The sequence below is a fragment of the Mytilus galloprovincialis genome, chromosome 1 (assembly GCF_965363235.1).
Source record: "Mytilus galloprovincialis chromosome 1, xbMytGall1.hap1.1, whole genome shotgun sequence".
Lineage (NCBI taxonomy): Eukaryota > Metazoa > Mollusca > Bivalvia > Mytilida > Mytilidae > Mytilus > Mytilus galloprovincialis.
In genome coordinates, this window is record NC_134838.1 from 117,202,375 (window position 1) to 117,218,336 (window position 15,962).

General features: G+C 30.3%; 1 protein-coding gene across 7 annotated transcripts in view; it reads left to right on the top strand.

The window, feature by feature from the left end:
• The window catches only part of LOC143053871 (transportin-1-like), a 32,687-nt gene that overhangs the window by 10,718 nt on the left and 6,007 nt on the right, over positions 1 to 15,962 (top strand). The window contains exons 6-20 of one of the 7 annotated variants that reach the window (XM_076226665.1): positions 553 to 675; positions 1,151 to 1,330; positions 1,751 to 1,855; positions 4,032 to 4,092; positions 5,291 to 5,308; positions 7,101 to 7,426; positions 8,062 to 8,211; positions 8,912 to 8,986; positions 9,433 to 9,519; positions 10,126 to 10,233; positions 10,812 to 10,994; positions 11,918 to 12,005; positions 12,290 to 12,388; positions 13,029 to 13,172; positions 15,543 to 15,618. In XM_076226665.1, coding sequence (XP_076082780.1) covers positions 553 to 675; positions 1,151 to 1,330; positions 1,751 to 1,855; positions 4,032 to 4,092; positions 5,291 to 5,308; positions 7,101 to 7,426; positions 8,062 to 8,211; positions 8,912 to 8,986; positions 9,433 to 9,519; positions 10,126 to 10,233; positions 10,812 to 10,994; positions 11,918 to 12,005; positions 12,290 to 12,388; positions 13,029 to 13,172; positions 15,543 to 15,618 — 1,823 coding nt within the window. The remainder of the gene's footprint in view (positions 1 to 552; positions 676 to 1,150; positions 1,331 to 1,750; positions 1,856 to 4,031; positions 4,093 to 5,290; positions 5,309 to 7,100; positions 7,427 to 8,061; positions 8,212 to 8,911; positions 8,987 to 9,432; positions 9,520 to 10,125; positions 10,234 to 10,811; positions 10,995 to 11,917; positions 12,006 to 12,289; positions 12,389 to 13,028; positions 13,173 to 15,542; positions 15,619 to 15,962) is intronic. The other 6 variants (XM_076226690.1, XM_076226676.1, XM_076226669.1 and 3 more) reach the window with 6 other exon arrangements.

Consider the following 15,962-nt stretch of genomic DNA (forward strand, 5'->3'; position numbering starts at 1 on the left):
TTTTATACTTTTAAACATGTGTCTGTTGAAGACTGTCAAACATTGTATGCATATCAAATTATTCTAGAGATAGAGACCCATTACTAAGTGAGATCAAAATTTAATCTGTTTGATTGGAGATGTTGTTGCAAGTCATGTGATTTAAAAATATTTAGTTTTAAGCAAGTATAAAAACCTTATGATCTTCAACCTTTAATTGTGGCTGTATAAGGCACATTGCAAGGTTTTTATGGTATAGAAGTTTAAACTTAGGTCTTAATATTTTATAATCCGACACCTATAGTTAACTACACAAAACTGTTAAATTTAAGGTGGAATTAACTCCAATGTGCTGAAACTTGGAAGTACCTGGGATTAGGTACTTCGATTTTGTCACAAAATATTCCATCATTGTAAATTCTGTAGTTTGAAGGATCGCTTTTTTCGAGCAGCAAAGGAGTCTCTTGTCAAGTATCCATTTTATTTTGAAGTTGATTTAGTAGAATTTACATACAAATTAAAACTATTACTTATCACAGTAGTCTTGTTACTATTTTAGTGTATATTTTTCAGAACCTGTTTTTCCTGGCAGCTGATGAAGACACAGATGTGAGGAAGAATGTGTGTAGAGCATTAGTCATGTTAGTGGAAGTCCGTATGGATCGACTCATACCACAGATCAACAATATTGTCGAGGTACTTATGGCTCTATAGATATATATCTATGGTTTTGGGGTTAAATTGGCATGGAAAGTATTAACTGTTACCAGTTGTCTGTCCAGATGAAGCTTATAAATTCATTCCATGAATAGGTTAAACACAGATTGTCCTTATGTGGTAGACAAAATTTAAACTTTTCTTATCAGGTTTGATCATACAATTTCAAGTCCAAAAAATAAATTTTACAAAAGATGCACAACAAACATGTATTTAAAACAATCAATTCATAAGCTCAATGTACATGTATAGCTGTATTTTGAATGAACAACCTACAGAAGCCTTTCTAAGAGAGATAAAAACACTTGCAAGCAGATCCCTTTATTGTTCTAGAAACATATACATGTATGAAAGCTTGTGTTTACAATTACAAACAAGGGGAGACAATCCTTAGTTTTAATCAATACTGTTATGGAATGCTGGTATATTTTCATTATTAATTTTTCTATTTCAGTACATGATGTGTAGAACCCAAGATGATGATGATAGTGTAGCATTAGAGGCCTGTGAATTCTGGTTGTCTTTGGCAGAACAACCTATATGTAAAGAAGTGTTAGGATCACATATAGATAGACTTATACCTGTCCTCGTCAAAGGAATGAAATACTCAGAAATAGATATTATACTCCTAAAGGTAAATTGTTACAGACATATATAGATAGACTTATACTTGTTCTGGTTAAAGCAATGAAATACTCAGAAATAGATATTATACTTCTCAGGTAAATTGTTAGACATGTATATATTAGTTGAGGGTTATTCCATTAGAATGAACCATTTATGAGTAGGTTATTATACAATTTCAATGCACAAAGATTTTTGGTGGTATATAGTAATAGGGTAGAGTTGGGTTTTGGGAAACACACAATATTTAATTTTTGGCTTATTAGAATTAAAGTAAACACACCTTTAAAAATTTTGAGAATAAAGTGGATAAATTACTTTGTTTGTAAAATAAAATGATTGTATTCTAGTGATATCAAGTTTAAACCTAATCCTAATTACATTATATTAGGAAATCCTGTATTTATAAGGCTACCATTGTTGTTTACAGGGTGATGTAGAAGAAGATGACATGGTTCCAGACAAAGAATCTGATATCAAACCTAGATTTCACAAGTCTAAATCACACACACAGAAACACACAGATGGGGATGCTGTATGTATTATCCTAGAAAAATCTGCACAATTTCAAATCCGTGCATTTCATTGACACAAAATGTATAAAAGAGCAGACTTGTAATAAAACTGTATGCATAGCCACGGGTAGTGAGAGATATTGTAAGGCCACACCAATTTGATTCCTTTTTCGACGGACCCGCCCGCATCTATTTTTATCAAAACAGAATTTTTTTATTTTTTTTTATATTCCCGCTTCCCGCATCCGGAAATGTAATCATGTCCATTTCCCGCACCGTTTTTTTGTAAATATTATAAAAAGATATCAACATTTGTTTTTAAAATCACAGTCTAACCTGTATATAACGATTTTAAACATAAAAGCACCCCACCACACTGTGTAAATATATGTGAGAATATTTGTTTCAGCATGAAACCTATGTATCTATAGTGGGAGTGCTCCGAAATAAATTTATAAATTTATAAAGTTCAGCGGAAATACCTGTAAAGAACAAAAAAATTGGTTTCTTTCCCCCTTACTTATATTCCCTATAAAAAATGTTCGTTGTTAGAATAAAGTACAAAGAACTTCTTAAGGATTTGCCTTCAACTGCAATTATATTGTATGCTGTCGAAACAAAACTATCCATAGCTGCTGCATGTTTATGCACCTGTCCTGATTGATTCAGGGGCCTGTCGTTCAGCAGTTATTGTTTGTTGATGTTGTTCATTGGTATTTTCCCGTTTGGATATATAAATTAGATCGTTGGTTTTCCTGTTCGAATTTTGTGCGCTAATAATTTTGGGGTCCTTTATGGCTTGCTGTTTGGTCTGTATCAAAGCCCTGTGTAAAAGGCCGTACTCTGACCTGTGTTTGTTATTATCAGGTTGAGAACAACCCTCCCTTAGACAAGGGGTCATTTTACTGATGTAGAAAAGAAAATAGAAATACCAAGGATTTGTATAGTTCTTCTATACAAAACCTTTGAAAACTTAGAATTTTGTACTCAAACAGAGGAGAGTTACATCATATTTTAAACAACTTTTTCTGAAAGAGGGGTCCACTTACATGACTTATTTTGAATAATATTAAACTGTTAAAGTAAATGTGTTAATTTAACATGGTTAAGTCCAGGAATATTACAAAATTCTTGAACATGTTTTGACCATTTAATACCAGATAGATATATAGTTCTTTGAGAAAATATGAGCCCTTTTGTACAAACAGATATATTATAACTTATATTGATCCCTCATAAAACATGTAAAAGGGATATTTATAACATTAAGGGGTTGCCCCTAAACTGATTATAACTTGGATGGAGAATTGTCTCATTGTCAGTCACACATACATAGACCAGATTTAATTATTTCTTGGTGAACAGGGAAAAAATACTTCAGAAATTAAAGAAATGTCAAATTACAAGTGATAAATCAAGTTTTAATATTGTCAAAACCTACTATTTTATGTTTACAAAAAAAAATTATAATCGCTCGCCTTTACTTTTCAAGCTTCGCCTCAAAAATTTGCAAATTAAATATTTTTTTATTAAAATTTTCAAATCGCTCTCTCGCCCCAAATTTTGGAGTCCAAAAATCCGTAGAACAAGAAATTGAATTGGTGTGGCCTAATGAATTTTCATTACTTTTCAATCCATCAGTCATACTGAACAGCTTAAAATCACAATGAATTTTAATTTGGCATTATTGAGGCTGGCAGTATATAATGATGTGATGTTTTCTAGTTTCTTGTCCTCCCTCCAGCTTATGTATCGATTACTGCTACTGAACAATTTAATATAACTTTGCAAACTTTCTCAGAATCTTACTGACATGATGTACTTTTATGTGAATGAGATTTGAGTTATCTTGCATGGCCATGGGATATGGTCTTTTTCATCACCACTGAACTGAGCTCATTTATACACTGATCTAAAAGCTAAAATTGATTGAAATTTTTGTTTATGCCCTTGTCGAAATTAGTGTATTGATGCCTTGTTGTGTATATAAACAAAATTTTACATCATTTTGGTTGCAAGATAATATTTACTCTTGATGTTTCCTCTTGCTTCATATTAGAAATGGCCTAATAAATTTAATGCAAACTCCTTCACATTGAATCCCAAGTTTAGAATCAAGCTTACAGTTGATAAGTTGATCCATGTCCTGTATATTTGTATCATGGTTTAATGATTTATTATTTGTTTATATGATAGGATGGTGAATTATCAGATGATGGATATGATGACGATGATAGTTTATCTGACTGGAACCTAAGTAAGTACCAATATTTACACCTACGGTAGCACAAGACAAACATTGTTTTACCTAAATCAGTCAAGTTTACACTGACGAAATCACTATCATACAGTACCACAGTTTAACCATCAAAATGATGTCTCAAATTTTCCCTTGTTTGTGTATTTCAATCTCCCATAAACCTTCAATTAAGTTTGCAACTCAAATTCTGACATAAGATATCACTGAACTTAGTTGGGTTTAAAATTTGTTCTTTTGATGTTATTGGAAAATGTGTCACCACTTTAAAAGATATCTGCTCAGAGAACAAAATTTGCTTAAATCAGATGCTAGTAAGTGTTACTGGTAAGGTCAAATTCAACCCACCTGGATAACATCAACTATTAATGATCTCAGAAGTGTAATTGAATTTGCTTTTTAAATTTTGATTTCATCCATTCAGTACATACATAAAGCAATGTATTTTTTTTTTTACATTTTCCCTATATTAAAGGTAAGTTGTGCATGTGTACATAAAATGACAAGTTGGTCAGTCTAGAGTATTCCTATTGGAGATTTATAATCTGTAATCAATGAAAATATGGCATTTTACACAACTTGTGGTTTTTATTCTTGTTTTTTTCTATAATTAAGTTTTTACAAGTATGTTTGTTTAATACTTGTACATTTATATTTTAATTCCATCTAAATGGTTTTGTTGGATTTATTCTGCTGTCAGCTCTTATGTATTTTTTTTTTGGAATTCATTATCTTCTTTTTTCTATGAACCCCTAATCCAAACTTTTTTCATAACTGTTATTTAAATAGCTGGACAATGGTCATAAAGCTATATCAAAAGATTCTATTGATTAACCACATAATACTGTCCACATGTTTCTATCTTGTATCGGTTATACTTATGCATTTTGTATACAAAACTTATTATTATCAAAACTCATTTACGATGCAAGATATGGAAATGTTTTCCTGTGGTTTTGGAATAATCAAATTTTATAGTTTTTGTATTGTGCTTCCCTTAAAAAATGGTTAATTACTGTAAATTCAGATATTATTCCGATGTTTTTATTAATGCGAACAGTGTCTCCAATAATATAAAAACCTCGTTCATAATTTCAGTAGTGACTTTCCTACATAATATTTTTTTCAAACTGGCTTTTTTTACTGATAATCAGTGATTCGCAATAATAAATTCTCACATTAATTTCTGAATTTACAGCATCTGACTGGAATTTAAGTAAGTAGTTATATTTTTAATTGGACATAAGGTTGATTTAAAGAAGACATTATTGGCAATTGGGAGATGATGTTAAAAATATTTCTGTGAAAGGAGACCTACTTTTATAGTATAGGAATAGTAAATGTAAAATTCAATGAATAACTAGATCTATATGTGAAAAATTAAATCCTGTTGATGAGCTATTTTTGGTCTGCAGAACAAACTAGGTTAAATGATAATTTTAACGGAAACGTCTTGTTCTACAAGATTATTATAATCCCACTCTGAAGGGTAGGTATACTGTTTAATCCCTGTATGTCCATCAGTCCAATAAAATGTTTGCCATATTTTTGCCAAGAACTACAAATCCAAGCTTCCTGAACTTTTGTATCAGACTTTATGTGAGCATGTTGAATGGTGTGATGTATATTTAGATTCACCCTTCCTTCACTTGCTGTTAACTCAATATTTATATTTCCTAACACAAAATGGCTATGTATGAACATTTTTCATCAAATTGTTCAAGAGAATATCATTTTATAAACGCCATCAAATTTTTCATAAGGCTTCATACGAAAATGCTGTAAACCTGTGGGGTATGTTTTCATAATCTTAGTTCACCATCATCCTGTTAACGTAATCCTTATTTATTCTGACACATAACAGCCATGTTTAAAATTTCTGTCATTTTTGTCGATCTTTTCGACTTTAGTCGAAAAAGCGAGACATAGCGATCCTACATTGCGTCAGTGTCGTCAGAGGCGTCCACAAATATTCACTCTGTGGTTAAAGTTTTTGAAATTTTAATAACTTCCTTAAACTATCCTGGGTTTGTACCAAACTTGGACAGAAGCTTGTTTATGATCATAAGATAGTATCCAGAAGTAAATCTTGTAAAAAAATAAATCCATTTTTTCCGTATTTTACTTTTAAATGGACTTCAATTTTCTGCCAGGAAACAACACATTCACTCTGTGGTTGAAGTTTTTAAAATTTTAATAACTTTCTTATACTGTTTTGGATTTGTACCAAACTTAGACAGAAGCTTGTTTATGATCAAAAGCTAGGATCTAGAAGGAAATGTTGTTAAAACTTTGTACCTGTGTATCTATATTTTACTTATAAAGGGACTTAGTTTTTCTTCCAGTTAACATTACATACAATCTGCAGTTCAAGTTTTTAAAACATTTATTAGATTCATAAACTATCCTGGATTTTTACCAAACTTGGACGGAAGCTTCTTACAATCAAAAGATAGTATCAAGAGGAATATTTTCATTGATTTTTTTTTCCTCTTTTTTGTTGAGCCTGCAACAGCCAAAGTAGGCGAGACACTGGGTTCTGTGGAACTCTTACAAATTTTTCATGGATGAACTTCCTGAAATGTTTATTAAGCTTTATGATAACATGCCAAAGCATTTTCATATTCATAGCTCTAAAACTCTGTTTGCCAAATTCTGGAAGCTGGGGTGTCATAAGGGATCAATAGCCTATAGTTTCTTGTATACAATTAATTTAGGAAAGTTTTATTTTTAACTTATTTAGCCAAACGAATGTATTTATGTATCCATCATTACACCTTGAAGACAGGATTATAGTGAAACAACTGTATATCATATTGCCCCTAATATTTTTGGGTTGCATGGAGAGACTGCTTTTTTGCGCTCTTGTTTATATATATTTGGTTTTCAGAGAAAAAGGTGGATCATTGTCATCTTTGAAATAGAAATGAAATATTACAAATAGAAAAGTAAAATTAGATAGTTAAGTGATTGATTCATGTTTATAGTAACAAATACTCTGTTTACAGGGAAGTGTTCTGCTGCTGCTCTGGACGTGTTAGCTAATGTCTTCCGTGATGACATTTTACCAGTGTTATTACCTATATTGAAAGAGACATTGTTTCACAATTCATGGGAGATCAAGGAATCAGGAATATTAGTATTGGGAGCTATTGCAGAAGGTTGTATGACAGGAATGATTCCACACCTTCCAGAGTTAATACCATACCTGATCAGCTGTCTAGGTGATAAGAAAGCTCTAGTTAGATCTATAACCTGTTGGACATTGAGTAGATACGCTCACTGGGTTGTAGGACAACCACATGAGCAGTATCTCAAACCATTAATGGAAGAGGTAGGTTTTTTCTTGAATTTTGTAAACTCGTTTGGATGAAAAGTAAAATCACAAAAATACTGAACTCAAGAGGAAAATCAAATCGGAAAGTCCTTAATCACATGGCAAAATCAAATGACAAAACACATCAAAAATGGATGAAAGATTTTTTATAATCTTTTAATGATTTAAAAGGCAACTAGAGCAGGGGGAATGTAACTATCTGGAAAAGAACTTAAGATATTTCTGCCAAATACATTTCATATCTGTTTAAGTACAACATTGAAATCATGTGGTTAAAATAGAAGTGCAAAGACAATATTGATTGAAGAAATAAATAAACAAATCAAATTGAAGGGTAGTAAACTGGTTTTCCTGTCTGTCTGTTTCATGAAATTTTCATCTCATTGATACTGAAATTTGATATCAATTTTCATGTGAGGGTTATCATGTGTTGTGTTCTAAGATATATTGCTCATTAACTTTCTGTTTGCTAAGGTGTTATTAGTAAGTTAACTTTACTGCAACTAAATAATAATGCATATGAACCAAAAGGAACCTTGATAAACTTTCAATTTATTGTGGAAGGCTAGGTGTATCTTTTCAATCTTGTTAACATTTCAAAACAAATCATACATTGAAATATTTTTCCCCAGTTATTGAAGAGAGTATTGGATGCTAACAAGAGAGTACAGGAAGCTGCTTGCTCAGCATTTGCTACCCTTGAGGAAGAGGCATGTACAGAACTGGTTCCCTATTTAGGCTTCATACTGGAAACTTTGGTGTTTGCATTCAACAAATATCAGGTAAATATCTTGGATAAATATTTGACACATTGAACTGTTTCATGATTAATGCATGAAAGATGAATCTGTTTTCTTCTTTGTAATAACACGACCCTTACTAAACATACAAGTCTTCAAGTTTTACAATGCATAAGACATAATCTATTCTTACATTGAGTTTTCTTTAAATATATTTATATGAGTATTAGAATAATGAACTTTGAGTGAGTACAAAACTCTATCTGAACCATACTGGAGCTGGCACACTTATTGAATGCCATTGCTATTGCTTAGCGTTATAATACAAACCGATAAAAGTTCTATAAAGTACAAACAGAAATTTAGGTATGTTATTGATTAGATTTTAAATTACCTGCTAAACCGAAATATTTAAGAGAGAATATAAATATAAAATTATCTTGACTATTTTTTATGATGATAATGTCAAAGTGACAAAAATGACTGATGGATGAATCATTTTCGTATTCGTACTGTCTGAAAAAGCTGTCAAGATCTTTACATTTAAAAATTTCTTATATTTTCTTGTGTTTTCCTACATTAAAGCAACATAAAATTTTAAAAAGATTGCAGATGATTATTAATTTTCAGTAAGAAAAATATTCAAAACTCATCAAAAGAGGTTTTAAAAAAATGTTAGCTTTGAAATGGTAAATACTTCTTCTTATTAACTATCTTACATTGATTTCCCTGTGTTTTACAGCACAAGAACTTACTGATATTATATGATGCTATAGGAACTCTGGCAGACTCTGTAGGGCATCATCTTAACAAACAGGTAAATATTATACATTTCAATAGTCTTAGTTTAAGGTTGCCTTTTATTTGAATACAATATGATGTTTCAAACCTTTTCATGCGATACAGAGTTGTTCCTATCATCTGGCTTGCATTTGTTTTCACCAAAACAAACCATTTGAGTAATGAATAAATACTGTGCACATTGGAATTGGAGTTCATATTATTGAAATGTTAAAAGAGAATAAAATCAAATTTAATTTCATTGATGAACTATTTTATGCATCACAAATATTAAACTTCATGAAGTACAAAACCAGTAATACATGGGATGAAACATGCATATACCATAATGCACAATTTATGATGCTTTGCAATCTAGTTTCTTAATTTAAAAGATGAGTCTTCATAAAGAAAGTATAAAGCCATTAAGATATCATTAATACCAGAATGCATATTTACAAGGTATATTCTCATAACTTTCAGGAGTATGTCAATATGTTAATGCCACCACTCATAGAGAAATGGAATGTTCTGAAGGATGAAGACAAAGATTTGTTTCCTTTGTTGGAGGTATGTAATTTTACAAATGACTTTTATTAGAAATGAATGTATTTAAAGCACCTAAATGTGAATGTTAACGAATTTTCATAGTTGCCTGAAGCAAAAGATGTCTTTCTCACTCATTCAGAGAGGAACACTTCTCAAAAAATTCATTTAGATAGCTTGAATTTTTTTTAATTGAGTAATTTTGGTAACATGTGCTTATTAGCCCTTTAAGGCAAATTGAATGAAAATTGGTTTGCCCATGGTCCATTTAGTAGTATGTTAGCTTAGCTTTCCCTATTTTTTCCTTAATGCTTCTGAAATAGAAAATTTGAGATTGGAAAGCAAAAGATCTTGATGAATTTTTATGATGATAATGTCAATGTGACGTACATGGACTGGTGGATGAATCATTTTAGTATTCGTACTGTCTGAAAAAGCTGTCAAGATCTTTTACATTTAACGCTTTTACCTTACATTTTCTTCATATTATTTGTCACATCAAAAAGTTTTACAAAATCATCCAAAATATTAGATACCTGTTTGCAGGAATGTTCCTATCTGTACTACTGTTACATTTGTTCCAATGAACAAATATTAATCGATATATGACATGTATGTTTTCTGTTTTAGTGTTTGTCCAGTGTAGCTACTGCTCTTCAGTCTGGTTTCCTGCCTTACTGTGAACCAGTCTACAGAAGATGTGTGTCACTTGTAGAACAGACATTGAACCAAAATTTTGTAAGACATCAATTTTTTACTCTTTCTTTATTTTTTTTCAAGTATGCAAATAATAAAGTTTGAATATAGACCAAAAAATAAGCAGAACTATGCTGGCATAAATGTATAATTCCATTGCTGTAACTCAGTTTTGTAATATAAAAAGATCAAGTTCTATAGTGTAAACATAGGAACTTGCTATGAATTCAGCAATATTCATTTGATTGTGATTGTGAGTTGGGTTATTAGTTAGATATTGAAATAACCTGCATAATGCATACAGAAAATTTGTGATTGGAAAAAAAATTATCTTGGCTAAATTTTATGATGATAATGTCAATGTGACGTACATGGACTGGTGGATGAATCATGTTAGTATTCGTACTGTCTGAAAAAGCTGTCAAGATCTTTACATTTCATGCTTTACCTTTTATATTCTTGATATCATTTCGCACATATTAAGTTTTTTAAAAATCACACTATTTTTTTTCTGATATTAAAGAGAAAGATAAAATCAATAATTGTTCAAACCAATTGTAAGCAGTAAAGGTCTGTTGTTAGTTTATGTGTATATATAGATTGGAGGATTTTGTTTGTAGCGACACAGTTATGGTGTCTTGCAGGCTAACCAAACCCAACCAGACTCAGTAGATCCTCCAGATAAAGATTTCATGATAGTGGCGTTAGACTTGTTAAGTGGACTGGCTGAAGGACTAGAACACCATATAGATTCCTTAGTGGCTAATAGTAACATCTTGAAGCTACTGTACCAATGCATGCAAGTGAGTGAAATAAGATTGTTGTCAAGATTAAAAAAAAATGTTTAATAGCCAATAGCTACTTTAATTTCCAAAAGATTGAATTTTAAAAATAACAAATCTGACTTGGGCATGGATTCCTAAATTTCTTGCTTGGTCTATATATATAACTTTATTTCCTCTATTAAGAGATTTGGTGTACACGAAATATTTTGATTTGTCTTGATTAAAATGTGTTTAACCATACATATACATTTAAGTAAAAACATAGCAAACTAGATATGAAATCACTATAACTTTTCTGTAGACTGAAATAAGACTAGTCGTCTTTCCTAGAAACAATATACTTTTTGTTTTGTTGAGCATATTTCCATTTGAGAATGTGAAATGTATGGTAATTACTGATGGATGTTTATATACCAATCTTTTAAGGTCTACTTTGGCTTTTGATGATGACTTCTCATACCTTATGATTGTAATAACTTTGGCTTTTGATGATGACTTCTCATACCTTATGATTGTAATAACTTTGGCTTTTGATGATGACTTCTCATACCTTATGATTGTAACAACTTTGGCTTTTGATGATGACTTCTCATACCTTATGATTGTAATAACTTTGGCTTTTGATGATGACTTCTCATACCTTATGATTGTAATAACTTTGGCTTTTGATGATGACTTCTCATACCTTATGATTGTAATAACTTTGGCTTTTGATGATGACTTCTCATACTTATGATTGTAATAACTTTGGCTTTTGATGATGACTTCTCATACCTTATGATTGTAATAACTTTGGCTTTTGATGATGACTTCTCATACCTTATGATTGTAATAAATGATTGTATTGGTATTCGTACTGTCTGAAAAAGTTACTTAAAATTTTATAAAGAAACTCCATTAGAAATAATTTGTCCTAAGAAAAGAAAATCTTAAATTTACAGGATCCTATGCCAGAAGTACGACAGAGCTCATTTGCCCTACTTGGAGATTTAACAAAGGCTTGCTTTCAACATGTTAAACCTTGTATTGGTAAGTAAACACGAACATATAAATGAGCCATGAAGTCATCTTCAGAAGAAGAAAAAAAAAACTGTTTATGAATAAAAGTAACATCAAAGTAAAGATTGATATGAATCTTTATAAAAATGTACTTAAATGTTTTATTGAAATTGACACATACAAAGAATGCAAAAAATTTCTGTAAGCTTCTCGTATTCAATTTTCATGTTTGTATACATAAGTCAAATAAACTTACTATTGGTAATTAGTACCAAGTATTTTTTTGTTTAATGTATTTTATTTTATTTTTATAGGGGAATTCATGCCAATCCTGGCACAAAATTTAAATCCTGAGTTTATATCTGTGTGTAACAATGCTACATGGTCGATTGGAGAGATATCAGTTAAAATGGGTATGTTAGTGAAACATATATCTTATTGTACGATATATATTTTTAAAAAATAACTAGAAAATTTCAAGTTTAAGGTCATTATGAAATAAGGCTGAGGTCTGCATACTTTCTAATATCTGATAGTGCTGAATTATGCAACAGCATAAATAAAATGATGTGGTATAGGTGCTAATAAAATTAGTTATCATATTAAAAGTATGAGATTAGTTAAGAAGATAATATATACTTTACATAAATCAGGAATTTCAGTTTTATATAGGGGATTACTGTGTGTGTATTTTTTATGCACACAAAATTTAAAGATTCGAGAATTTTACTTATTTAAGGAATAACTTAATATTTTTTCTGTATGAAGAAATAACATAAAAAATGTTATGTTATTTCAAATAGATAGAAAAAATATTACAGTCATTTCTTAAAATTTAATTCTAAATTCCATTTTTAAACGGAGAAATCATCAAAAGATGTTGATGACGTCAGGGTCACATGACAGAATTATGTCTATGAGCTGATAAACAAAACAACTTCAGCCAATCAGAAGACGTGTTACTTTCAAAATTAAATTATAGAGAAATACCAATTCAAAACAGGAAGTTTTTGCTTAAAAAGCAGTTTGTAATGGTAGGATTTTTTTTTACAGGTCTATCAACAAATAATAATAATAATAATAATTTAATTAATGGAACAGGAAATGAGATGCAGCCATACATTACCTTGGTGATAGGTCCACTTGTAGATATTATAAACAGACCAAACACGCCAAAGACTTTGTTGGAAAACACAGGTACGTATCATTAAAATGGTAACTTTTTACACAATGTTTAAAATAAAATAAAAATATTCTTGTGTAAATTTTTACCTGACAAATATTTCTTGAATCAACATTGCTGAAAGATAAAAAATATTAAAGATTGGTAAAATTTCTTCACTGAAGATCCTCATGCATGCATTCTCATAATCATTTTTGTAATTTTTTCCTGTGTTCATAATTTTATTGAAGAAAAACTGCTTAAAACACAGTGCACAGTTAATGTGAATCATAAAAGATGGGAATTTTTCACCATATATATTGTCTAATTTTATTTACGTAATAAATTATTTTGTTTGAGCTTTTGTAGTTGTTGTTGAAGGAACCTGTATTCAATTGGGCAAGAAAATTATTTTTGGAAGACATATTTAATACATTGTATTATTTTAAAGTTAAGAAATGGTTCCTTTCAATTTATAACTACATGGTTCACAGATACATTTCAGAAATTATTTTAAAGTCATTAATTTTCAATTTAGAAAGAGTTTATAAATGGAATCAAATAAGTTTTCTTTCTTTTAACTCTTTATCTACCACTGACGGATATATACGCGGTACTTAACACCGTTTAGTTCTTAGTGACTGATAAATCCGCTTGCCAGATCACCTGTGTATTCACAGTGACTGATCTATCCGCTGTAAACAATGCATGCGCAGTCGTGTTGACGGATATTTCCGTAAAATATACCACTGTTAAAACTCTTTAGATTGGACAATACCTAGGGGAATCCCGAAATGAACCAATCAACTTCGGTTTTACAAATGAATAAACTTTCAACTCGTATATTCCTTTCCATTGAAAGGTAATATGTTTACATTAAAATACATTGCTTTTAACACATGTTTTTGTTTGCGAAATGCGATTGAAACAATGGCCGTTAAATGGGCTTCATTCTTCCAATCGGAGGAAGAAGATGAAGAGTTTGAGGGTTTTAAGCAGTCTAGTATAGAAAAAGTGAAGTTAGAAGGCTACTTCTAAATCGCCAGTGATATCAGTTAATTGGAAATAGTAAGCGAGGAACCGGAGTTAGATAACGACATGTGGACAAATAATTTCGTTTTTCAACATATTTATTGACTTAATTAGTGTACATAATTGGATCAAAATCAGAAATATAAAAATTCAAACAATTGTGAATTAAATGCATTTTTTATTTTTAATTTCTATACAGTAATTGCTTAATAATTTCATATTTAATTGCACCGCTGTAAAAATTATCACACTGCAAAATATCTGTGGTAGTTAACCTACAAATCAGCTGCAGTAGCTAACTAATAAGCTGTGTGTAGTAGTGAACTGTATGATCGCCTGTGGTAGATAAGAAGTTAATGCAACTGTAGAATTTTGGCGGTGTTGTCTAATGTGACATCTGTTGTTAACGTTTATTATTTCTGGAATGTGTCTGAATGTTCAATGATGTTGAATTAACTTTGGCTTTATAGCTGTTGGTAAATGGTATATGATACTATAGACATCAACAAAATTCTTCAGAAGTTATCTCCTCTTTGATCAATGTATTGTTATTATAGCATACATAAATATAACTAAAAGTGTAATTTTGAAGATAATTTTTTTCTATTTCTCAAAATATTCGTCTATTTTTTTAAAAATTGAAATCTCCTTAGATTTTCCCCAATTTTCTTGTAAGATTTTATTTCCTTAGTGAAACATCTGAAGGGTTTTTATATGTACATTATTTGTGTCATTTTAATTAGAAGTACAGTATTCAAAAATTTATATGTACACTTTTTCTATGTATTGTTATTTATTTTTGTAGAATATTTACACCATTTCTGACTTAGAGATGACATTATAAATACAAACACAGCTAGACATAATCCTTTATAATAACTGCACTTAGTATGAAATTAATATTTGTAGAAATCATACAGATGACAGACTGCCAAATTTTGTTGATATTTTAAACTTGTTAGATCCCAATTAAAATTTACATATTCAAAGGCTGGCTTATTTTAAAGTTAGTATTTGAATAGAAATTTTTCAATTTCTGTCCCTAATTCATTTACATATGACATGTTAACTTTATATAGCTGATTTAACTATGCAAGTTCTGAGTTTTTGTGCTATCAAGTTTTTTTTTTGGGACCATCATGAATTCTGCAAAAAAGATATAAACAAAATTAGTTTATCAGCATTGTTAAAGACTTAATCGTTATCATACAGTTGACATTGTATCACAATATGACCTAGGTGACAGAAAATTTGACCTTGACATATTTTATAATATATTTTATTTGCTTGTATCGTTTTGTTGATTTGTTGTCTTCTCTGTTTTTCTTCCCTATTCATTGCCCTCGTATTGTTATGACGACGACAACTCTTAGCGATAACAATTGGTCGCCTTGGTTTAGTCTGCCCACCAGAGGTTGCTCCTATGTTACAGCAGTTTATTCGGCAGTGGTGTGTAACTTTTTATTTATTTCTCTTTTGCAATCAGTTTCAGTCCTGTCTGTTTTCTGCACAAATTTGGGGAAATAATATTTTGAAATTTGGATTTAAAAAGAAAAAAATATATCTTCATATAGGATTTGATCCAGCAGAAAATGGACAGAAAATATGAAATTGATTTCAAATCATTCTATTCTTATTATGTTAAGTCATATTTGCAATATTTATTTACAATATTCATACTTTTAGATAAATGTTATATTCTCCAAAGTAGATTGAATTTATGTGTTTTAAAGTTTTACCCCTGTTTCGGCATGTTATGTAAAATCTGCTTGAGCTTAATTTACAAAAGTTTT